This window comes from Motacilla alba, chromosome 23 (assembly GCF_015832195.1).
Source record: "Motacilla alba alba isolate MOTALB_02 chromosome 23, Motacilla_alba_V1.0_pri, whole genome shotgun sequence".
In the NCBI taxonomy this organism is placed as follows: domain Eukaryota; kingdom Metazoa; phylum Chordata; class Aves; order Passeriformes; family Motacillidae; genus Motacilla; species Motacilla alba.
Window position 1 is genome coordinate 6,132,739 of NC_052038.1, and position 24,702 is coordinate 6,157,440.

Sequence of the window (24,702 nt, forward strand, 5' to 3'; positions counted from 1 at the left end):
CTGATTCCTCCTGCCTTTAGTTCCCTTCATGTGGTTTAAGAACATTTGCTTTGTGCATGCCCGTGTTTGTGCTTTCATTCAGATAATTAATTGTTGTAATTCGCACCTGAAAAGCGAGATCTCCTTACCTAAAAGCCAGGTTTCCTTGCCCAAAAGCTAGATCACTGCAGGATGTTTTTAGAGCCTTGGCTTAATTGGAAGCTGAAAGTGGAAGGTGTAAGTGGATCTACTGAGATAATTTTTATTTTCTAGAATGTAGCACTGTACAAAACGGGGAGGAATACAGTGATCTTGCTGCAGAGAAAAGTAAAATTCTGGTGAGCTTTTCTTGGGAGTGAAACCAGAACTGGCTCCATGAAACTGATGATGTGTTACATTTCTGCACTTAAACTTGAATATTGTTGCTCCTGCTAATCGAATCCAGACCTGGCTGGGGCAGTGACTAAGCAGGAGCCGAGATTTTTTGAGTAAAAATGCACCATTTTTATAATTGCTACTTAAGAGTCCAGAGCAGAGCCAAACCCAAACCCCCCTGTGGAAACGTCTCCTTCAGTGACTGTCAGATGGAATATTTTTTCCATCTCTGCTTGGCTTTCCCTGGGATTTCAGTGTCTGTTTGTGATTAAGTTCAGTGACCTGTTTCAACCTGTGCTGATTTCAGAGGGAATGCAGTGAAAACGAGCAGGGCAGAGTTTCACATCCAGAAATGTCTGATGGGAGCGCTGGAAGCGTCCTGGAGCGGCTGCACGCACAAAAGGCACTTTGGGATGTACCCCAGGAGCTGCCCCGGCCCGTGCTCCCAGAGCTGGTATTCTAACAGAAAAGAAATCATGATGATAATCCTGCTTAATGATCTCCATGAAACCCCACCCAGAGCAGCCCCCGAGCCTCCTGCGCAGCCTCGGCCGCGGCCGGGCAGTGGGGCGTCACTGCAGAGAGGAAAATGATAATTAAATCTTCAAATCGAAGTTGGAAATAGCCTGCCTTGCTTTTGCAGGTCTGGGCTTCTACAAATGGTCAGGTACCTCCCCAGGAGGGGGCTGCCAGTGCCAAGCTGCCAGCTGGAATGTTCTGGAGTTCCCTGCGCCTGTCAGGGCTGGGTGACCTCTTCACCCCCAGTAATTAAACAAAGTGCTGCTAATGAAGGGGAGCTCAGGGCTGCTCTTTGTTGAAGGAGTTACTCCTTAACTTCTCCATCGTCCCACCCCAGCAGCCTGTGCTGGCCTGAGTGGCTCCTTGCAGGATGTTTTCTCCAGCCAGGAGAAACGGTGACTTTAAGCGGTGTCTGCCACCCGAATTCCTCAGACAGCAAAGGATATTTTGGGTGCTGAGGTGCTTCCCACTGGCTGTGCCCTGCACTGCTGGAGTTTTGGCCTGCTGGGCTTGACTCGACAGGCAGGGCCCATCCATTTCTCCTTAAGCAAATAGAGACTGAGGGATGCTGAAGCCAGTAAATCCAACTAATTAGCTGTGTAAATTAAAGCCGGGGAGCAGGCGCTGAGCTGCAGCCCGTGCCTGCTTCGTGGTTAGAGGCACCACAAATCTGCATCGCCGCCTGCCAGGACGCCTGGAGCTGAACAGGCATTTTTTTCTGCTAAATTGTAATCATTTCCCATGGAAAATGGTCTCTTGTGTATCTGTTGGGAATGGGATTGGTGCTGCCAGGTGCAGTTAACAGGCTGGTCTGGGTGGGCTCTGCAGCAGCAGGGATTTTGTCCTGCTGGAGCTTTGGGAAGCATCACGTCCAGGCTCCAGAAAGTCACCACTGGCAACAGAAAGGCAAATGAGTTCCGTGCTCCACAGCAGGCCTTGGAGCTGGGCACCACTGTGGGTTAAATCCCTGCAATATTAGGGCTCTGCCACTAATTTGTTTCTCCATTTATTGATTTCAGCACAAGTCACCTGGGAAATAGGGCTGAACTGCTGCTGTCATTTATTTGCCTCTTAATAGGTGAAGTTGTAAAGAAAGGCCAAGTTCTGCACAGGGCTGAAGCCTTTGGGATGCTGGAAGTGGACACCGGGGATGATCCTTGTTTTCCCAATGATTCAGGATTTTGCTGAGGTTTTAAGAGCAGTGAAATTACTGATAAATTATAGAGCAAAGTCTCTGGACTCCCCCCAGAGCAGTGACCATTAAACTGAGCAGAAGTTCATGAGAGCAAGGTGCCAGCCAGTGGTCACTGCCCAACATCCTACAGAGCCACCTTTCCCCAGCCATGGGTCCGTGTTAAACTGAAAGGGGATTGGGCTGAAAGCCACGAGAACAGGTGAGCTGGACCCAGCCAGGAGGACTCCCCAGGTCCCTGCTCCTCCCAGTGCAGCGCCCTGGGGTGAACATTTGAGTTTCAGAATCATTTCCCCCTGCAGCAGTTTTCCTTTGCCTTCACAGAGCTCAGTTCTGTTTGGAAGAAGAGACAGTTTCCTCCAGCCCTGCCCCGGGTGGGCTGAAAGGGAACAAGGAAGGGAAATGCACTGAATTCAGTGGGTGCAACCAGAGGATATTGAGTTGCAGGATCATTTTTGTCAGAGGAATCACACAGCTTGGTGGCACAGGGGTTTCATTGTCCCTAAATCATCCCAGATATGGTAATACCATACCCAGGGACTAATATTGCTGACTATAATTCCTGAGGAATGGCACCTTCTGCAGTTGGTGGAGATGAAATGGAGCTTGAGTTAAACTCACAATTTACAGTGAGCCCATCGTTTGCAAGGGATGGGAAAGAGATGGCACAGGGGGAGCTGTGGTAAAGTTGACTGAGGCTAATAAAGATCTTTAATAAGTTGGCTTTAGAAGATTTCTGATGTGAGAGACTGGGCTTTTTAAAGACCCTTTATTAAAAACTGTTTTGTCTTTTTATTTTTTAGCTTTTTAACCATCTTACAAAGGGAGCCAGAAAATCTATGATGTGGTAGAAGAAACAGGAGTAGAAAATTTCAGGGAAAACTTCATGAAGTTGAGACTTTTTAAGATGCATTAAAGCCTCCAAACAAAAACACTTCATTGCCTTGGGTACAGCAAACCAGCCCGGAGAAAGTGCTTGGAGAACCAAGAAGGGGCAGCCCCAGGTGGGAGTGGGCCAGGTGTGGAACAGGAACCACAATTCTCTGCATTTTGCTGGACACATAAACCCCAAACTAAGTTTCTTCTTTTCCCCTTCTAAAGAGACTTGAGAGTAGAATCAACTTTTCCTCACCCAGTTGTCCCACTGAGGTTGCTTTTGGGTTTTGAACAGATTTCCCTGCAGGCAGCAGCTCTCCCCTGCTCTCGGGTTTGTTGGTTGCTGTGCAGAGGTGGGTGCATGTGGCAGTCTCCTCCTGGAGAGGAGTTACTATTAGATTACTCTTAATCTGGATTGCTATTTTAGCATTGCCAGGCAGATTTTGTTTGCTCTCGTTCCACTGAAGTGGTGTCCTGGTGCTTCTTGATGGACTCAGTCTTGTTCAGCACAAGAGCTGAGCGTTCCTGTATCAGGGGTTCTGAGTTTAGCCCGAGGACTGATTGCAGACTTGGGCAATGAAATTAGCTTTCCTCATCATCTCCTTCTCACTGGAGACAACAGCAGAGGTTGTTCCTGTGCTGGGGTGTTGGGTGGATGGGTTTTTTTGGCCTGCAGCCCGGCTGGAGGTGCCCAGGTCTCCCTGCCACGCCATGATCCAATTAACTTCTGCACTGCCAAGCCCCACTGAGAAAAATTCCCGTGATACTGAATTAATTGCTCTTGCAAAAAAAAATATCCATGATTTCAGAGGCGAGCTGGGTCTGAGGCGCGCTGGCAGGGCAAGGCTGGGTTCGGCAGCCTCCCGGCGCTCCTCGCCGCAGCCCGGGGGCGCAGGGACTCGTGCGGGGCCGCTCAGCTCATTAACACGCGGTGATTAACAGCCTGTTCCTCCCCTCGGCCACACGGGGGTACCAGGAAACACGGAATGGGGCTGCCAGGCCGGCGGCTGCCAGGGAGCGCCGAAAGCTGCTCCGCAGCCCGGGGAGGCTGCAGCCCGGCCGGCACGGCCGAAGGAGGGGTTCTTGTTTCTAGGAAGCAGGATCAGCGCAGCCTCCATCCTCTGCCACCTTCGGGGATCAGCGCTGGACAAACTCCACTCAGCCCAGCAGTGCGAGCCCTCTCTGCGCCTCCCTGTGCAGCTTCTGTTGGGATTTCACTCAGAATCCAGAGTGAGCGCTCAATTCCTCATCGCTCCGCAGGCAGAGCTGACATTGCAAAGGAATTTATCCGTGTTATATCAAGCCTTTGAACTTAGGCTTCCCATATTCTATTTTAAGATTCACTGGACTATTCCTTTTCCTCCTCAGGCCATTATTGCAGCTGCTGTGGCACATGTCCTGAAAGTCTGAGCCTAAAACTAGAGCTGCCACTCTCCATCTGGTCTGTCCTCAGCCTGGGAAGGATACTTTATCCTAAACCCAGATTTAAGGAGGTAGCCTGTAAGCCTGGTCTCTTTTAGGCTTGTTGGCACCAACTGCTTAGATCAGACTTGCTGAATCTTCAACCTGAGATCGCAGAACAAGTGGTGATGCTCAAAGAAACAATACTCCAGTTATTGAAAAGTCTCCTTTGCTTTTTGTGTTGCTGCATTTTGCTTTTGTATTCCAGCATGTGAGTTTGTGCTTTTGCTCTGCAAGCCAAATCTAGGAAATTAGTGGTAACATCTGTGCTAATCTCCTTAAAAGTCTAACCAGAGTGATTCTTGTGATGCTGGAAAACTCTGGGCTCGCTTTGCCAGCCAGCAACGTTTACCTGCACTGTCTGAAAGACTCCCGGCACGATATCCTGGGGCCTGTACTGTGCTGAAGCAATGCCACCAGCTGCTGGTTTTTCCTTCACCTTTCCCACTCCCAGAAGCCTTAGTCGTTGGGTTATCTCCTTCTAGCACATGCTTTCCATGTTTATCTTTGCCAAGGACGGTGTTGAAAGCTGGGAAGGAAGTGGCTGCTTCCCAGAGCTGGCGAGATTGCAGGGAAAGCACTTGACACCCTCATGACACTTCCTTGAAATGGATGCAAAACAGAAAGATGAGCTCCTGGTAAACCAAACTCATTCCTCTTATTCAGTTCTCGGTGCCTGCTTGGGACAGGGATTTATGCATTTATTGGGGAGAGGATTTACTGGATAAAGTGGGCAAAACTCCACCCAGAATTACGGGGAACAAGCAGAAGGCAGAGATTTCCAGTCACAAGGGTAAATGCTGTGGCAGGAAGATGCAGCTAACGTTGAACCCAAGTGTTCCCGGGAGATCTGAGTGCTGAAAACCACATTTCATTCACGGCCCCGTTGAGCACGCCCTGCCACCGTGCCCTGGTAGCTGTGGATAACAAACCTGGAGTGGCTGTTCTGTGATCAGGGGAAGGCCAGGGCTCCACCCTTTTGCAGTGAACTGTTGGGAATTTGGTTTAGTGATTAACCGAGTGAGTGAACCACTGCCACGCACAAAGCAGGGATGAAGCAGCCCTCCCCTTGTGGGTTATGGCTGGGGAGGAAAGGCCAGGCTGGACGGGGTGTGGAGCAGCCTGGCACAGTGGAAGGTGTCCCTGCCCGTGGCAGTGGGATGGGATGGGCTTTAAGGTCCCTCCCAACCCAAAGCTGGGATTCTGTGAAATTCTGGGGTTCTATGAAAACAATCGGCTGGTTCAGCCCGCTGGGGAGTGCTGATAAACCCTTCCCTCCTGGCCCGGGGCAGGTGGGGCTGGCAGCCCCCGCCGCTGGCACTGACGTGGGCTCTCCTGTGCTGTGAGCCTGCCCTGCACACAGCAGCAAACAGATTGTTCAAGATAAACCTCCCCAATGTCGGCCCAAGGTCCTTGTCACATGCTGCGTGCCCGGAGCTGGCTCTGAGCACTCCCAGCCCTGCGCACCCGAGGCTGGGAACTGGAACTGGTTTTGGTTTGAACTCACATTCGTGAGCAGCTCCCCTGGAGCCCCCAGGCTCCCCTGTGCAGTGCTGGGCTCTCCTCACACAGGGAATTGCTCTGAGCACCACCTCTCACCTCTCACCTCTCCCTCTCGGGTTCTGCAGGATTTTGGCGTTCACTCACAGTCCCCCCATCGTACTCTGGGAGGAAAAATCACTTTGTTTCCCCCCTGGCCGGTGCAGGACCATGAGGGGTAACACACTCTGTGTGGGCTGGTTTGCCTCGTTCTTGAGCTGTTTGCTTTCCATCCTAACCCTTTCACTTGACTGAAAAATTAATTTCTAGGACCATAGTGCTGCTATTTAAACCCATCTGGTTCTGTCTGAACAGTGATGGTATTTAAAGCCGTGCCTGTATCTTCCTCTTCCGAAAGCTTCTGCTGGTGATCTTGGAGCAGGGACATTTATCTGGTGCTAATTGACTCCCATATTAACTTCCAACTGGCAAGCAGCTGCCAAAAACCTGTTTTCCATCTCTGTTGATCAATAGTCCCTTTCAACAAGTATCTGGTGTTGCAGAGTGTTAACAGCTAGCAGCACTATGATTCCTGTCCCATTTCAAGGACTGCAGCATATCTCAGAGTCCTTACATCTCACAGAAGAGTTCCGAGTTCAATACCGTTACACCTGATGTTATTTATTATCTATTTCCCACACACTGACCCTTTCTCCATCCTCTCCGGGGCTGGGCCACTGCCACAGGACATTGATCTCCAACACGATGTCAGTGGCTGCTTAGCTTGGGGGGACAGTGATTCTGTGCAGGCTGCAAACAGAAAAATGAGATGGCAGGTCTGGCCAGCAATTCTGACACCAGGTCGGAGGAAGGGGTGGAAGGAGCTGTTGCCTGCCATGCAAGCCCCAGTTTTGCTGTCACTGAAGCCAGCAGCAAATCCAAACCTCCTTCCAGGTGCTATGGGATGTGCAGGGCTGCTAAAATCCAAGAGCCTCCCTAAGTCCAGTCTGGTTTTTTGGGGTTTTTTGGGATGCTGATGAGGGACAGATAGATTTTCTTTTTCCAGGGAATCAAGTTTCTGCCATCGCTGAACCTGTTGTGCCTTTTGTTCAGTTCCCAACAAGGAACCCATTGAGCACTCTAGCTGGCCCTGAAGCCAACTGAGTCACACCTGTGCTCTGCACTGCCTGGAGCAGTGGAAAATACAGAAACAATTGTTATTGGGAGAGAGCTGTTTCTCTATCCCTAAATGATAAAGGCACCTCTTTCCCCGCCTCTCCAAAAACTCGTGCTTGTGTTGTGCCTTCCTACCTGATCCAGTCAGTCATTAGGCCAAAATACTCCTGGCCAGGGTAATTTCTCATGGTTTAGAAGTGTATTTTAATGGTTATTTTGGGATGTGGCTTTTCAAGGCTGTGCAGTGGTATCTGTTTAGTAAAGGGACTGAGAAGTGAAATGCTGCCAGTCATACATTGATCTGAAATCAGAAATAAAGTTTGGGGTCCCCCTAAGGAAAATTGGTTTTTCTGTGGTGTTTGGGCTTCTCATCAGGATTTCTGAAACTTCCTTCCAAGCCTGAAATGGTTTCTTTATTTTTGCTGTGGAAGGATGGCATCCCAGGCTCTGGGATGGGTGATTAGGAACAGGTATCTGTGAGTGCCTCCTGCCAAGCAGGACCAGACCTGTTCAGCTGCAGGATGTCAGCTCGAGGCCACAAGCCCTGGAATGACATTTTCCTCTCCCTGGAGCTGGAATTCTGTTGAAATGTGCTTTTGTTTTCTCCTCCCCTCTCTGGAGAAAGTGGGACTGTGTGCTCTGGAAGCAGCACAAAACCGGGGGTATCTCTTTGTATCCACTTAAAAGCCCCATCATTTGTTTACAAGTTCTTAAACCTAAAAGAACCATAAACCCTGACTGTACTTAGGGCTGTGTTTACTCAGGTTTCTCCCTCCTGGGGGACAGTGCAAACAGCCCTGGCAGCTTCACTTCTGTTTACGGTTTCTGATAGTTTTTTCTTTCATGTTTTCACTCCCTCACATAGCCCTACACTGAGATAAGCTACAAACATAGCTGTGTGCTCAATAAAAACTAAATTTGATGGAGAAATAACTTCCCACCTGGGCTGCAATCCTGTTCTAAAAATTAAATTAAAAAAGAAAAGTTGAGGAAATGCTTGTATTTTACATGGGGTTTTGAAAAAGCCTTTTTTCAGGTAGGAAAAGGAATATTTTACAGAAGAAATTCTGTGTGAGGGTGGGCAGGCCTGGCACAGGGTGCCCAGAGCAGCTGGGGCTGCCCCTGGATCCCAGGCAGTGCCCAAGGCGAGGCTGGACAGGGCTGGGAGCAGCCTGGGACAGGGGAAGGTGTCCCTGCCGTGGAATTGGACGGGCTTTAATGTCCCTGTGCAGATCCCAAGTTCCTCAGGAGCGCAGAAGGATGGACAGCCGTGAAACAGCTCCTCTGAGGTCCCAGGAAGCAGCCAAAGGTTAGGACAGAACCACGAGGAATCGGGCAAAGCATTATCGGCCCCGCATAGTTTGAATTCCAAACACCCGAGTCGCCTCCCACTCTGCCCTCGGATGCCGGCAGGAGACGTGTGGGTTTGGAACAGATGTTTTTCTCCTTCTCCCCGGGTGTCAAGGGCTGTGTCCTGCGCGGGAGCCAGACCGGCTCGCGTTTGCTCGCATCCAGGAAAGGGAAGGTAACCGATCCAGGAGACGGGCAGCGATTGTAGCCATGACAACCGGCTGATACGGCCTCGCTGCCTCGCGGCTCCTTCCTTCCCCACGCCGTCCCTGGGCGCATCCCGGCCCCGACGGCTCCCCCGGCTGCAGTTCAGGGTTCCTGAGAGAAAGGTGCGAAATCCACGAACCGGGCACGTTCCCCGGAGCTCCATCAGCTCTGCAGCAGAAATCCCGGCTGGAGCTGCGTGTGCTCCTCCGAGGGGCTCCGGGAGATCGGGATGCGGGGCCGCGGTGCTTTCCCAGAAATACCTCCCAGGAGCAGGGTGGGCTTGGCAGACTGAGAGCCTGCGGAGCCGGCAGGCAAAATGCGGTTAATTCTGCCAAAAAATAAAGGGTTGAGATGTGCTGGACACCTTCAGCAGTGCCTCTGAGCCGAGCTCGGGAGAGCAGAGCTCACCTGTGCAGCAGTGTGGGCAGAGGCTGGAGGTGTTTGCTCCCTGGATGAGCCTCGGGGAGCAGGAACTGCCTGGCCGTGCTTCCCCGGGAGCTCTGCATCCCACTGCCTGCTGTGGGGCAATTCCTGCATTCCGACCACTGCCCGGACCTGCCTTGGGAAACGCTGGCATCTGAGGCAGCTGCAATGCACCCGGTGTGGAGGAACAGAAAGAAATCTGCCAGACAAGCAACAAGCTCTTAGAGGCAGCCAGTTTTTCTCATTTCCAGGGCCCCTGCTTTGTGTCTTCATTGTGGTTTGTACCACGCTGCGGAAAAACGTTCCTGGGATCAAAACAAGGTGATCCATCATCTCTTCCTCCATAGTGGGAAACAAAGCAGAAGAGGTGAAGAAATGAGGTGGTGAATGGAGAGCTGGGGATTAGAAGACAGGATGTGGAGCTCAGGCTCTGCCCTGACACTGCAAACCTGACTCAGTTTCCCTGTGAGGACAACAAGGAGCTCTGGATCTGCTTGGCCAATGTTAAAAGTACAGAGAGGGCTGCTGCAAGCTCTAATTAATTGACTGTCTTAGCAAATTAGACGAGCCCGTAAATGGTAGCAGATATTTGGGACTCAGCCTTGCAGGGAAGGTCTCGTGCCTGTGAGCTTTTCTGCATTTCCTTGTGTGTGTAAAAGCAGCATCACACAAAGCAGGCAGGGATGAGCTGCCCATGCATTCAGAAAAACAGAAAGGATGCAGTGAGCCACTGGGTTACTGTGTGCTCATGGGGAGAAGCACTTGGCCAGCTTTTGGAACAGTCAGTCAAAACTGGATCTGGTAGTGATGACACAGATCAGTCTCCATCTGCCCTGGCAGTGCTTTGGGGAGGTCCTGGTTTTGGCAGGATGGAGTTAATTTTCTTCTTAACAGCCTTAACAAATGTTGTCAGCCTCTCTGCAAAGGAAAAATGTTACACAGCCGGCCAGCTGCAGAGGCAAAAATATCTACAACTGTATTTGAGGAGGATTTGATGGTTTTAAGACCAAACTAAACCCGCAGCATTTTGAACTTTCAGCGAATGCAGCACTGACAAAGCATCCAGCTGATCCCAAGTCTCTGTTTACCACGGCAGCAGCTCCTCCCAGCCTGCAACTGTCTCAGAAAAATGCCAGGCTATATGTTTTAATCACTGTATTTAGCCATGACAGCCACCCAAACAGCAGATTTTGCTTTTTGCACCCTGCTTCCAGGATCAAGGATGCTTTTTATAGCTGTTCTTTGACTGGAAATAAATCCTGGGGGACACCACTACCTCATTTCTCTTACCCTGCCCTGAACTTAGCAGCAGTCTTCTGTGGCACATCTCACCTGCTGTTAATCCAGCTGGGATTCAGCATTACCTGGAGCAGGAATGGAGGGAAGGTCAGTCTGAGAACTTCTGGCTTCTCTTGGAGTGCATTGGGGTTTGGAAAAATGTGTGTGGAAGAAAACTTTTTCCCATGTGAGACCAGCAGGAATTCTGAACACCCGTTTTTAGGGTGGATGTGTTCTTTATTGCTGTTCTTTAGGGAATTCCAGGGCCACTGCAGGAGGTGATGAGCAGTGATTCATGGCACATCCCAAACCTGGAATTCGGATTTCCTGGAGCAGTTTCCTGAGTTCAGCAGGGATCTGAGCCGTGTCACCACGTTTGTCCTCACCACCTCTCCTGGTGCAGATTGTGCTCACAGGGAAACGGCTGGGCACTCCCAGGGGAAAAATCTTTCCAAGGCACAGAAGAGCAGGACTCAGTGTCAGGTACTTGTGAGTAAGTTTCAGGTGTTTGTGGTGCTGTGAGGATTGTGCAGAGCCACGGAATGGCTTGGGTTGGAAGAGATTTGTGAAGACCATCTTGTCCTGCCACGGGCAGGGACCTCTTTCACTGGCTCAGCCACAGCTCTCCCTGGCAGAGTCCCCAGAGCAGGTATTTCATGGTGCACCCAGGCTTCACTTCCCAAGGTTTCAGCCTTCCTGTGAAAATCATCCGGCTGTCCCAGCCATGGCGTGGGCACAGGCCCAGGGCAGTGCCTGTTCCCTGTGCTGGCACTGCGGAGCCCCCTCAAACTGTGGGGTCTGAGACAGAGAGGATCTGGGGGTGTCCAGGGAAGGGAACAGAGCTGGGGAAGGGGCTGGAGCCCCAGGAGAGGCTGAGGGAGCTGGGAAGGGGCTCAGCCTGGAGAAAAGGAGGCTCAGGGGACCCTTCTGGCTCTGCACAGCTCCTGCCAGGTGAGGACAGCCGGGGAGCTGGGCTCTGTTCCAGGGAACAGGGACAGAAGGAGAGGGAACGGCCTCAGGCTGCCTCGGGGGAGGTTTAGGTTGGATATTGGGAAATATTTCTCCACCAAAAGGGTGGTCAGGCATTGAAACACGCTGCCTAGATTGAGTCACCATCCCTCGGGGGATTTAAAAGCCTTGTGGATGTGGCGCTCGGCGACACGGGTTAGCGGTGGCCTCGGGCCGCTGCCGGGGGCACGGCTGGTCTCGATGCTCTCGGGGGGAGCTTTTCCAACCCGAGCGATTCCGCGATCGCACGCTCCGCTCCCGCGGCCGCCGCACGCCGGGCTGGGTTTGCCGGATGCTCCGGGCGGAGGATCCCCGCAGCCCCTCCCCGGAGCCTCCCGCCCGCCCCCCGCCCCGCCCCGGCCCGGCCCGGAGCCGGTGGGTGCCCAGCCCGGCGGCGCTCGGAGCCAGCCCGGCGCGGGCACCCGCCGGCAGCGATGCCGCTCGCCCAGCTGGCCGAGCCCTGGCCCGACATGGAGCTGGTGCATCTGGACACGGAGGTGAGCGGGCACGGCCGGGGGGGCTCCGGGGGGGCTCCGGGGCGGGGGGCTCCGCCGAACAAAGGAGCGCCCGGCGGGACCCCGCGCAGCGGCGGCCGCGGTGCCGCCCGGCCCGAGCCGCGCCCCGGAGCCCTGCGCTGCCGCCGCCGCTCCGCCGCCGCTCCGGCACCGCTCCGGCACCGCTCCGCCGCCGCTCCGGCACCGCTCCGCCGCCGCTCCGGCACCGCTCCGGCACCGCTCTGCCGCCGCTCCGGCACCGCTCCGCCGCCGCTCCGGGGCTGCTGCGGGGCTGCTGCGGGGCTCGCCGTGCGCGCCCGGGGCTGTGGCCGGGGCACCGGGGGCCGCCGGGCTCGCTGCTGCCCGGGCGGGCTGGGATCGTTCGGAGAGTGCAGGCGGTGCTCCCAAATCTCCCGGGCGCTGAGGGAAGCGGACCCGGCTGAAGGCCCAGGGGATAAAGATCTCAATTTGGGGGGTTTCCTCCCTCGCCCTCCCAGCGCCGTCCTCTCGCAAAGGCCTGCGCCGCCAACTCCGACCGCGCTCCGGTGTCACTTTGCTGGACGTCTGCTCTTCCCTCCCTCTTGGCTCTTTTCCTCCTTGGTGAGACCCCCAAGCCAGATGTGCAGGAGGGAGCTCATCCCCTGTGCACATCTGCAGGCTGGCACAGCCATTTCCGATGGAAGGGACAGCCTGCAGCAGTTGTCACCCAGGGCAGAGCAGCCGGCTGAGGCACTGGGCTCTGGCACTCCTCAGTTAAACATCTTCTCACTCAAACTGCAGCCAGCAGCATTCCTGGAGAAACCAGAGCGGAGGTGGGGATTCGGTCCCAGGTTTTCCACAGACCGTGGTGATTTCTTGTTGTTCCGTCTGGGTTTGGTGCTGTCACAGGCCGTTATCATACCTGGGGATGTCTCCATGGTCAGATTTGCTCATTCCTGTTTAAAATTGCCTCTTCAGGGGTCTGTGCTTTGAGCAGAGGCAGTGTTTCCCCCCTGCTGCAGGGACAGCGGGGAGGCCCTGGCCATTCGAGGTGAGGTTTCCTAATTCTCACCAGCCAGGTGTGGCACAGCTTCTCCTGGAGCCCCCCGTGAGGAGGGGAGGCTCTGCCTGGGCCAAACACCTGGCACGAAGGTGCGGTGGGTGAAGAAAGAGCTGTGAGGAGGAGTTTGTGCTCCAGGGAGAGGAGGGAGGTCCTGCGGCGGTTCCCAAATCACGTCATGTGCCCAGAGCCAGGCCGTAGGTCATTGCTGGGAGACAGGGCTTTTTATTTGTGGTTTCTCCCTTCCTAAGAAGGGAGATGCCTGAAAAGCCAGAAAACGCCACTCGACTCATAATGGGAGGAAACGAATTGCGGTGCCCAGGGCAGGCAAGCCGCGGGCGAGGCTCCATTCGGTGCCTGCTGCCGGTGTCCCGGTGTGTCCCGGTGTCCCGGGGCCGGGAGATCCCGGTCAGCGCCCCGGGATCGCTTCCGAGCGGAAATGGCCGGGCTGCTGTCAGCGGCAGGCACTGATTTCCTCACGGCGTGAGGAGCGGGTGTGTTACTCGTGAAGTGAAACTACAGGGAGCCTCTGGCTCTCCCCTTCCCCCGTCTCACCTTGGCAGCGCCGGGTCAGGGTCAGGCACCACGTGCAGGTGGGATTTCAGCAGATCAGGTTTTTTTTGCGTCTCAGGATCTCAAGTGGGGCTTAGCAATTTGCATCCCTTTGGTTTAAAATCATAAGTACACACTTTTAATTACAGCAAGGAAAATAATACAGGTGTTCTTCACGCCTGGGTCAGACGTTAGAGAGCTCCCTGAGGTCCAGCAGCGGAGCGGGAGCGGGGCTTGGGAGGAGTTTTGCACTTTGAGGCAGAAATCGCCAAGGGCAGGGGCCCAAGGGGGAAGTTTTCACCCCTCCTGGGAGAGGTGGCACCACTGAGAAAGCAAGGAGACGTTTCTGGAACAGCGGTTACGTAAATTGCCCTGGGATCGCTGCCATCCAGGTTAGAAACCGGCTTCCTCCGACCTTTGCTTTCTGAGTCATGGAGCAGAGGTGCTGTCACCGTGCTGGTGGAGGCATCAGTCCTATTGTTGAGGGATTTGGGGTTTTTCCACTGTGTTCCGGGAGAATCGGCCCTGTGGTGCCCCTGTTCCTGGCCCACTGGAGCTCAGCCATGCCAGGGAAACGCGTGGGAGTGGGTGGCAATGGGAGCTGAACTGCTCCCTGGCAGGAGCCAAGTCCCTCTCTCCTGGAGTCTGGCCTTTATAATCATTGCTCCTGCTTTTTCCACCCTTGCCATTCTCTCTTCTGCTTACATTGTTCCAAATATTGCTTATGGAACAGAAAAACATGGCTGGGGCAGAGCACAGATGCTGGAGAATGGAGTTGAGTGATGCAGAAATCCTTCCCTGTGAGGTTGGGCAGGCCTGGCACAGGGTGCCAGAGCAGCTGGGGCTGCCCCTGGATCCCTGGCAGTGTCCCAGGCCAGGCTGGACAGGCTTGGAGCAGCCTGGGACAGTGGAAGGTGTCCCTGCCATGGCAGGGAGAATGAGGTGGGCTGTAAGGTCCTTTCCATCCCAAACCATCCTGTGTTTCTTTGATTCCATGACTTCATCCCCATAGCGCTGGATCTGTCATCAGGGCTCCGCTTTGCTTCAAATTCTTCTTTCATTACACAAACCTACAACAATGCAGCTGACGTGGGATTACGCCAAACTCCACCACTTCAAGCTAATTATTTTTGCCTGTATATATGTATCACCCTTTATTGAGCAGGAGCTGCTCATGAATAACTCTTTTCTCAAGCATGGTAGCTTGAGCTGTGCAAACTACAACCGAGAGACAAGGGAGACAGCTGAGTGGCTGTCATCTCTGATATGCCTTGTGCAGAGACTCCTCTGCTTGGGCTACCAGAGTTCCTTTGGAGATTTCCATTCTTGTAGAATTATTTCCTTTCTCTGAACTACAATAGGCAAGATCCATAAATTCCACTTAATGGTAATAATTTAAACATGCCTTGTTCTTGTGTCAAACTAGCAGGAGCTCTGGGGTGAAGGGTTTCTTCCTCTGCTCCTTCCTTGAGTGTTTCATGGCTCATCAGAGTTGGGTGAAAGAGCATCTCTGGGTACCTGGTACTTGTGAGGTGTTTTGGGGCTCCTCAAAAGTGGCTGCTCAAAGCCTAAGGATGCAGGAAGAGCAGCAGGCTGCTTTTGCAGGCAGAGCTGTCCATAAACCGGGATGCCTTGAGCTGGTGGTGTGACCACAGAGCAGGACTGGCCCCGTCCCCACGGCCCTGCCGGGATGTGTCTCGTCCTGGTTTCACATTAGAGCACACTGGCCTGCTCTGGAAATTACTCCCTGTGCTGTGGATTATGTGGAATTAAAAGGATTTAAAGCGCAAGATGTCCTAAGATAAATATCTCCCAAGTTCAGCCAGGCTGGCAGTTGCGTAACTGAGCACACTTGTTTTCCAGGATACTTTCCTGTGTGCTATTAAGGAAACTCACCCAGCGTGTGCTCAGGAGGGGTTTGTGTCAGCTCTGGGGCAGCTGGAGTGGTCCAGAGGTGCCCTGGCTGCCGGGCTGCTGCTCCACGTGCCCATCAGATTAGAGCTCTAATCCCCTTTTCCGCTCACCCCCGAGCAGGGCAGCTGCAAGGACAGGCTGCAGGTTCCCGGTGAGGCTCGTGTGGCTGCCCCATCAGTAGCCCAAGCCCTGCTCTGACACAGCCTGGGGGAGCTCCTCTCTGCCCCGGGCACCCCGGGGAGGAGCCGTGCCTCCCTCCTGCAGCAGACGTTGCCTGGTTGCTGCAGGAGGGAGACCTTGGGAGTTCTCTCAGAGCAGGAGATTTGGGAGGCTCCTTTGCAGCCCCAGAGTGCTGTGGGAGGGCAGCTGCACCTGCTCCCCCTGTGTGTGGTGCGCAGGGCAGAAATAAAGCATTTTTAAGAGGCAAATGTCAACCCAAGAAACCCACAAACTATTTCAGCCCTGCTCATGACGCGCTGAGTGGCCGCATTTTATCTGGGGAGGTGATGAGTCTGGAGCTGTTTCCATCTGGAACATACACAAATGGCCCTCCAATTCCATATGAGGGAATAAGGACTGCTTTTGCTCTGGGGTGGAAGGAGAGCACTTGGCTCTAAACGCTGCAATTCTCTGCTCACACATCTGATTTCTGTCAGCCTGAGAAAGGATCATTTCATCAGGAGCTTCATCCCTCTAAGAGCAGGGAGCTGCAGCCCAGGAAACCTCCCTGGCATGGACACTGCTCTCTTTCTTTCCCCATCCCTTCCATCCCAGGTAGGATGGGTTTCTGTCAGCAGCAGAAGGACAAGTTTTCCTTTCCAGGGAGCTGATAAAACTCAGCCCTCGAAATTCTGGTGGTATCACCTGGTGTCTCCCAGCTCACCCTTGAAGCTGAGGGGTTAGACACCCCCTGCATCCACTCACCCCTCTCCTGACACGTGCCTTATGGATCTGCTCTCCAGACCAAGAGCCAGGCACCGTTTCCCTCTGTCCAACACAGAAATTCTGCTTCTTAAGCTGTTTGAGAGAAAACCAGCCCTCCCCGAGCTGTGGTTTGGATTAGCAGCCAGTTATGAGCTGTGGATGGGTGACAGCTGAGCCAGTAAACATCAGGCTCTTTCCAAGGTTATCTCGGTGCTGTGGATCCCCCTGCTTTGTGGGGGCTGTTCATAAACACAAATTCTTACTTCACTGCTCAGCTATTCTCCGTGCTAAGGGCACCGAGGGCTCCGTGTAAACAGCAGGGCAGCATTCCTCTGGGAGAGCTCCTGCGCGGGGCTGCTGGGGCCTGCTCTCAGTCCTTGGCTGAAACTACTCTGGAGCCTAAAGTTGGGACTAAGGTGAGTTGTGGAGCTCAGGTTGGGTCCATACAGATGTAAATATTGCAGTATAGTGGGGACCTGAGGAAGAAGTCAGGTCGATCATCTCAATGGATCCTTGCTGCTCCGGGGAAGGCGTTGGCTTCGTTTCTGTCAGTTCCTGAAAGGCTCTAGAACCCAGTCATTCCCCTGAGGATCTGAGGCTGGAATCCACTGGCACTGCAACTCTTCCCTTGGCCAATAACTTCTGAAAAGGAAGGAATAAACTGCCCTTGTTCTTTCAGAAGAGAGGAATGCCATGATTTGTGGAGCCTGAGACTGCAGTGCAAACAGATGTCAAAGCAAAGTCTTCTTGCCCTTGTTTTTCTCCACAGTCTGCAGAAAACCTCCTGTACGTGCTTACCCTGCTCTGGGTATCCGTGTCTCAATGAAATCCCACCCACTTTTGCTCGCCCGGCTTCCCCCGGCGGTGCCGGTGCCGTCTGAACCTGATCCCTGCTCGGTTCAGCCCGGGGTGACCCGCGCTGGTGCCACTCCGGGTGGCTCAGGTCACCCGCTGTGACTTTGTGCGGGGCTGGACCTGGAGCCAGGCGGGTGGGGCAGGTTTCCTGCAGCTATCAGCTGCGATAGGCTAATAAATAACTGATAAACGCCCCAGTGAAAGCTGGTGTCACGGCACAGTGGCTGTTAGCTCTGTTAACAGGCTGTGCTCCTGCCTGCTGCTGCCAGCAGCCCCAGAGCAGCAGTGCAGGAGGGGTGGGATGGAGCAGCAGTGCAGGAGGGGTGGGAATCTGCACCGACCACCCCAGGGATCCTCCCTGGTGCTGTTTGTCCCACGAGCAGCAATAGGTGCATAAGGAGCCCCAATTTCATTTGGGAGAAGCGTGGAGAGACTCTCCGGGCAAGAGACTTTCTTTTAAACAAGTTAAAAGACAAGAGTCTGGTGTTTGGGGAAATGTTAACCACCTTGTGCCATGTCCAAAGTGCCACCCTGCCCTGCTTGTCCACATGAGGGGCTCCCAAAGCCACCAGCTTTTGGGAGGGACACGAGGAACAATCCCATGCCTAGCATGTGCTAACAGCAGGTTCTCTTGCTTTGCAGAACGGGCAGCCAGCTCCAGAAGAAGGTGGGAATCCTCCATCCCAGGTAACAAATGCCCCAGGTTGCCTCTGCAGGTCCCTCTGAGCGTGGGGGGTGTGAGCTGACTCGGGAGGATGGGGATGGTTATTTTTAAACCTGTAAAGCTGCTGCTCTGTAGATCTGCAGGAGTGCACGTGGGAGTGCAAGGGACTGGAGACAGGGAAGAGGGAAGATAAACCCCTGTCTTCCCGTCCCTTTGGTCATCCAAACATGCCCGGAAGGTTTTCCAGAGGGCCACCAGGGTCCAGCCCTTGGGAGCTGGAGTGGGGCTGTAGCCGAGGGCGAGAAGTGAGAAGCCCTGGGGTGTTTCGGTGCTGTGTTTATGCCTTTCTCTGTGGTGTGATCTTGCCAGCTGGGATGAGAAGTACGGGAGTATTTGATGGTTTTGGCACTGCTGCCCTCGCTGAGTGTCTGGTATCTGTTTATTCTCTTGCCTTGGTGGGGCTGGGAGAAGCTCCACCTCTGCCAAGCTGCCCTCTGCATCCCCGCCAGCATCAGCTGGGAATGGCAGAAGGACCTGGGCTGCTGTCTCCTGTGGTTTGGGCAGGGATCTGAACCTGCTTCTCCTTCCTGAGACACCTAAAGCTCACCCTGCTCCACACATGAGCGGCGTGGTGTGGAGGGACCTGATCTGTGTGCTGTGAGCCCTGCCCAGGCACAGGAGCAGCACGATGCTGTCCCCGTGGGTGTCTCCTGATGGTGCCCATTCCTGTGTCCTGCACTCACTGCAGAGCAGAAGAACCATGTCAGCACCGTGAAATCATAATCCCTTCAGGATTTCCTTTTCTGACCCAGCCGTGCTCTGACTGTGGAGAATGACACAAGGCTTTGGCTTTGCCCTGGGCAGCCTTCCCGAGCGGGTTGTCAGGAGCTCTGTACCCTCAGCGAGGGCCCTGTGGCAGCTTCTCTCTCTGAATCATCGCCCTGCCGAAGGCTCTGGGGGCTTGCTGGGTTGTTTTTCCAGCTGGTTACGTTGTATTTTTAGTAAAAGACATTTAAACCTAAACCCCAGTTGTCTACATTTCAGCCAGTTTTTTTTCCCCTGGGATGTTTGTGGATTTCCAGCCGTGCCAGTGCATCTCCCCTACTTGTTCGGCCTCTCTGTTCCACTCTGGAGCTGGCCTGGCACTTCTTCAGTGGCTTGCAAAGAAATCTTTGGGTCAGATGAATCCAGGTCAATGGAACTTGCACTTCCCTCCCCTGAGAGCAGTGGGTTTACAACTCCTCACTGTGCCTGCATCTCTGGCATGAGGAAAAAGGAATCTTGTGTCTTCTGGTTGGACTCCAGCTGGGTTTCTAAGGTTTGAGACTTTGCCTCTTTCATCTTCAAACACTTGGCTAAACTGCCCCTCCCTAAATGCTGCTGATGGATGTTGCTCTAAAAATCATTTAGGATTTTTTTCTCTTTGAAGGACATCACTGAGAGAAACCCTGGCTGATTCCATCTGTAGGTGCCACTCCACAGAAAGACTTTGAGATAGAAGCCAAAAAGCTCTTGAGGTTCCCTTTGTTGCTCTGAGGGTCATGGACATGCAGCCCAAGCTGGGGCAGAGGGCAAGTTCTCCAACACCCCAGAGCAGGGAAGCCTCACGAGCCCTGTGCTGCTGTAGGTGTCCTGCTTTCCACTTTCCTGAGGCCTCGTGGCCAAAATGCCTGTGAGCAGTGTCTGACAATCCCATTTTGGGTAACTTTTGAGCACCCAAAGCTCTGCTGCGTGCTCCTGAAATAACCTCGGTGGCGTTTTCCAAGTTTGTACAAGGTATGTTTGCTACCAGCACGGATGAAATCCCTCCTGTAAACACATACCTTCAACTTGAAGGCAAGCTCTGCCCTGAGATGCTGCAGATGGGGGAGCAGGCAGCACCCAGAATATCTGTGTGTTTCAGTTCTTTCTGTGGGTAGACATCAGCAGCAGCTCCTGGCTCTGGCTTTACCCAGTGGCCATCACCATCCCAGGTGACTCTTCTCACATTGAAGGTTGCTCAGGCTCCCTCCCACACCCTTCTGTGCTGTGTGTGGAGAGCTGCAAGGGGAAGAGGCACCTTTTTTCCAGGTTTGTGCTATCCTTTTGCAGCTCATTCTGTGATCTCTGCTAAAAATAACCTGAAGCGGCGACAGCGGCGATTGCTCCACGCCCACGCGGCAGCCCTGTCCCTCCCCGGCCCTGCCAGCAGCGTGCTGCCAAAGTGCACTCCTCGTGTGCCCGGGCCATAACCAAAGGCTCTCTGAAAAGGAGGAAATCCAAGAGTTCCTCAAAAGAGTCGGGAAGTTCACAGCTGGTGCTGTGAGACTGATGGAGTGTGAGCCTCCGTGGCCATCTCACCTGACACTCGAGGATGTGGTCACTGCAGAGGTAGCAAGGCCGTGTTTTGGGCCAGGCTGGCCCTGTTCTGGTGCTTTCTTGCTGCTTTGGTAGCTCCAGCTCAGCTTCCTAGCAAGGACAGATGGTGCATTTCACAAGCTCTTGTGTTTTCTGCCTTTCAAGAACAGTTGAGGTCCACAAGTCCCTGCAGGCCCCGTTCCTCAGTGTTTACCTGGGGGATGTCTGCAAGATCCTCATGCTGGTTAGGGCTGGGGAAGAGTCAGTGCTCACAGAGGATGGGATGAGGCTGTGTTTGGAATTTGCACTGGAAACAGGGTTAATCATGGCCACATCCCTAACACCAGGCTGCTGATCCAGTGCAGGATGGGTGCAAGGATGGATTTTTTTCTCATCTTCTTTGGTGGTGGTGATTAAAAGCCTCTCTAGGTACAGAACCTCACTCTCTCCTGTGTTCTCCAAATTTTAATTGCCAGGTTGGGTGAAATTGGTCCTTGTTCAGCTGGGGAACAGCAACTGAATTCAGTGGGAAATGGAACCTCCCATAACTGGGGTTTTTCAGCCTGCTCTGCAGCCAGCTTGGCTGAGGGGTGAGCCTGTGCTCCCTGAAGGTGCCAAGCATGAGGAATCGTACATGGAAGTACAACACCCAATTAGTGAAATCACTTCATCATGAAAAGCAGAGGAGTGGAATGGCAGTGCTGAGTGTGCCCACACTCTCTCTGGGGAACGGGCTGAGGGTGCTGATCAGCTTGTTCTGGGTGATAATCACAGAGCACGGGGAGAGCTGGGGAAGGCAGAACTGAGCTCTCCCAGCTCTGCACCATAAAAGGGACCTTTGAGACCGGAGTGAGGGCTGTGCTCTGCCACAGGCACCAGGCAGGAGGTGCCCCAGGCTGAGCCTGGCTGGGGCGGTGCAGCACAGGGAGAAATGAGGCTTTTCCCCAGATCTGTGTAGCTCCTGTTGGTTTATCCTGACCAGGTGAAGCTTGCAGACAGGTCCTTTCCTTCATGCAGGAACCCTGGGCAGGGACACCTTCCACTATCCCAGGTTGTTCCCAGCCCCATCCACCCTGGCCTGAGTGTCCTGTGAGGGTCCAGGTGAGGGAGGGCTCTCAGCACTGCCCTCGAGAGCAGCACAGGACCCACATCCAGGGGTGTGCCCCTGGTCAGTGCTGGACACCACTAATCTCAGCCTCTTAACGTGAAGGGTTTCAAAACAAACAAGCGAGTGCTCTGCTCCGCGCGTGTTTGCACAGCTGCTGCTGGTTCCTCCAGGACCTGGAAAGCCATGGAGCTGTGGGAACGGGCAGGTACCTCAGCAAATCCCTTCTCAGCCCACTGCCCCTGTCCTGGGGCTCCCAGCCAGCCGTGCTCTGGCCAGACCGGCCCTGTGGCTGGGCAGGACGTGGGAGCAGAACATCTCCAGTGTGCTGTGGTGCTGCCTGGAAATTTCCCTGACGCTGCAGGGACTGGGCAGCAGCTGTGGCCACTCTGAACATTTGGCTTTTGCAGCCTGTCACTGGTAAAGCTCTGAGTTCAAACTGGCTGCTCTGCCTTGTCAGCTGAAGGAATTGAGTGGGTTTGTTGCTCCAGCAGTGCCTGACAGCTGCCTGGCCTGTTCCTGGCAGAGCCTTTGCTCTGTGTCCTTGGCAGGGCTGGGCTATGGCGAACAGCAGCTTCTGAGCTCTTAGAAAACACAAATAAATGCCTGTTTGAGGAGCAGAGTCTCTGATGAGCTGCAGACTCCAACGAATAATTGAAGAGGGGTCAGCTTACAGGACTTGCACACGAGGAATGTAGCAGAGTCTGCTCCAGCAGCCCTCCCACATGGTCCCTGACCCATCCAAACCACTCCGGTTTCTTCTCTGCCATGTCCATCCCCCTGGTGAGTTCATAGAAGCTGCCTCGTGTTCTGTCTCCAGAAAGCCTCTTGTATTGAAGGAAAAAAAATCCTGAAAATCTGTTAGTGTGTGTTGTACTTGGAGGGGACAGTGGTGAGGGCTGGCACTGGAGAGGACCCTGAAGAACTCATTTATATTTGATTTCTGAACAGGCCAGAGTTTGGGTTTGGGTCACTAGGTCATCCAGCCCAGCAGCTGGGAGCTTGGAGTGCCCTTGGCTGGCTTTGCTGGGCCCCCTGGCTGGCCAAGATGCTGACTGGGATTCTCCCTGCACACGCAGGCAAATCTGCCTGAAGCTCCTGTGGCTTCACCAGTCCCAGCTTTATTTGGAAGTGAAGCCTGGCTTGGACACAAGCAGTAAATTCCTTCCCTAGCTCCAGGTGAAGCTGCAAAAGCTGTTTTCCCTCTGGTTGCACTGTGCTGCCTGCCAGGGCTGCCGCGGGGTGGGGACCATCCAGGGAGGGGAGTCCCAGTTATCTAAGAATTCCTGCCTTGCCTGGAGGCCTTTTCCTTCTCCCTTAGGAAATCCCCTCTGTGTGTGCCTGGGGCAGCCTCCCAGCAGTGAAGCAGAGGCATTGCAGCAGCTCCTGCTGATCTCACTGCAGCTCTGAGGCAGGAAGGGTTTCCCAACTGCAGCGTGAAATCCAGGTCTTTCCCTTGCCAGTCCTGGAGAGCACAGCTGGGAAACGCCACCCCTTTGGAAAAGGAGGAAAGGAGGGGGTTTAACCCTGTTTGTGCGAGCTGCTCTGGGAATGCCGAGCAGGCTGAGGACACTCTGTGCTCCTGAGATGTGGCTGAACTGATCCCCTCGCTGTCAGAGAGGTGGATTTCACTGGATAGCCCAGGCTGGCCTGGATATGGATTGGGAATGTGCCAGGACTGCTGTCAGAGGGAGAGGTGATGGCTCTGCACCAGCACTGGGGTCAGTGGTCACCTTTGGGGTCCAGGAGGGGACCCCTGGGGTCTCCACAGGGACAGAGTGAGGAGAAAAAAGCTCACTGAAATAGCATCTGAGGGGAACAGGACAAAACATGGTGTTCCCAGTGTGGGGGTGGCTGCAGTCCCTGTGGTGTGATGTTTGGGAAGGGGATGGATGTGATCTCTGTGTTTGGGAAGGGGATGGATGTGATCTCCCTTTTTGGGGAGGGGATGGATGTGATCTCCATATTTGGGAAGGGGATGGATGTGATCTCCATGTTTAGGATGGATGTGATGTCCAGTTTATGGTCCTGTCCCTGGCACACGGAGCAGCTGAGCCATGGAGGGGGTGGCTGCTGGCTGCATCCACGGTTTTATAGACATTAAATGATAAACTAGAGCTTTGCTCCAGCAGACACTCATCCTCATCCTCATCCTGCGAGCTCTCACCGGGGTGTTGGTAAGGCACAGCTCGGGGTGTGTTTTGGACAGGGTTTGTTTTGCTTTTAACCCTGCTGCAGTTCACAGCCACCCCCAAAAGGTGACAATCCCTTTCTCTCAGCATGTCCTGCATGTGTGACCTTCCCAGAGGGTGGGAGAGAGCTGGGCTCTCCCTGCCTGCACAGACCAACCCCAGCAGGTACCAGGCAAAGGCTTTTCCAGGTCCCGAGACACTTTTTGTGTGCCTTGCAAGGGGAGGGCAGCCTGTGTGCTGTGGGAGGAGTGTGGAATTCCAGCGCTCTGCAATACAGAATAGTTTCCACATCCCACGATTACTCCAAGGGCAGCAAACAAGTTTTGGTTCCTGTTGTGAAACCGATGTTGTATTTTATAATTCAGCTAGAAAGAGCTTTCACCTTTTCTACTGTAAGCAGCAGAACTGCCCCGTGCCCTGGTGGAAGGTGGTGCTTTACTGCTGGTTCCTCAGAGTGGGATTCTGTGTTTGGAACAGCCTGGGCCGGGGTCTCCTGGTTTTACCACCATCAAAGCCCGAGCTGGCTGGAATTTGCTGAGCAGAGCTCCCCTCCCTGCTGGGAGGTGTGCAGGGCTGCAGGAAGGGGAGGCTGCATCCTCTGCTCTTTTGCACTGGAGGCTGATTTGCTCTGTAAAAGCTGCAGAACTGAGTAATTCCTTACCTCCTGGCTGTTAAAGGTGTTCTCCTCTCCAGTGTCACGTTTCACTGTGTGCAGAGTCCTGCTGGCTCCCCGTGCTCCTCTCACAGCTCTGGAGCTGCAGCAGCACGGAGCCATTGGGAGTCTCTGTGGAGTTTGGGAACATCTTTTGCCTGAGCTTGTATCTTTAGCCCAAACAGCTCATCGTCAGCTGATCCTGGCCAGTTGCAGCTTGTGGTGCCTGGAAAGGGTGGAGAAATTGTATTAATTTTTTTTTTTTTCTGCTGCCTGCAAAACCCTGGATAGAGCCAGGAGCAGGAGGAGCCCAGGGAGTGCGAGGGGGTGCCTGTGCTGGAGCCTCTCTGCTCTCTCCATCCCAAAACCGACCTGAGCCCCCTGACATAAAGAAGATATTTTGTTTTCCCTGTGGTTAAAAACTGAGCAGATCAAAAAGGATGTTGTGAAGCACAAGGACAGGGGCTCAGCTGTGTGAGCCACCATCTGCCTCCTCCCTTCCTCAGCCTCAGGCTTTGCTTGAGAAAACCCTTCATCCCTTAATAATTTCCAAGATCGCTGTGTTCCAGGGGTGCTGAGTCTTCCCAGGGGGGTGTTTATGACGTGGGTGCATATGACATGGGCTTTGGGCTCCCCCCATCCCGTGACAAA

The 24,702-nt window shown here is 53.9% G+C and overlaps 1 protein-coding gene across 2 annotated transcripts in view; it reads left to right on the forward strand.

Moving 5' to 3' along the window:
• The first annotated feature begins 11,664 nt into the window (after positions 1 to 11,664).
• The window catches only part of RPS6KA1 (ribosomal protein S6 kinase A1), a 31,159-nt gene continuing 18,121 nt past the window's right edge, over positions 11,665 to 24,702 (forward strand). Inside the window, exons 1-2 of one of the 2 annotated variants that reach the window (XM_038160877.1) lie at positions 11,665 to 11,820; positions 17,744 to 17,788. In XM_038160877.1, coding sequence (XP_038016805.1) covers positions 11,758 to 11,820; positions 17,744 to 17,788 — 108 coding nt within the window. In that variant the 5' untranslated portion in view covers positions 11,665 to 11,757. The remainder of the gene's footprint in view (positions 11,821 to 17,743; positions 17,789 to 24,702) is intronic. The other variant, XM_038160878.1, reaches the window with a different exon arrangement.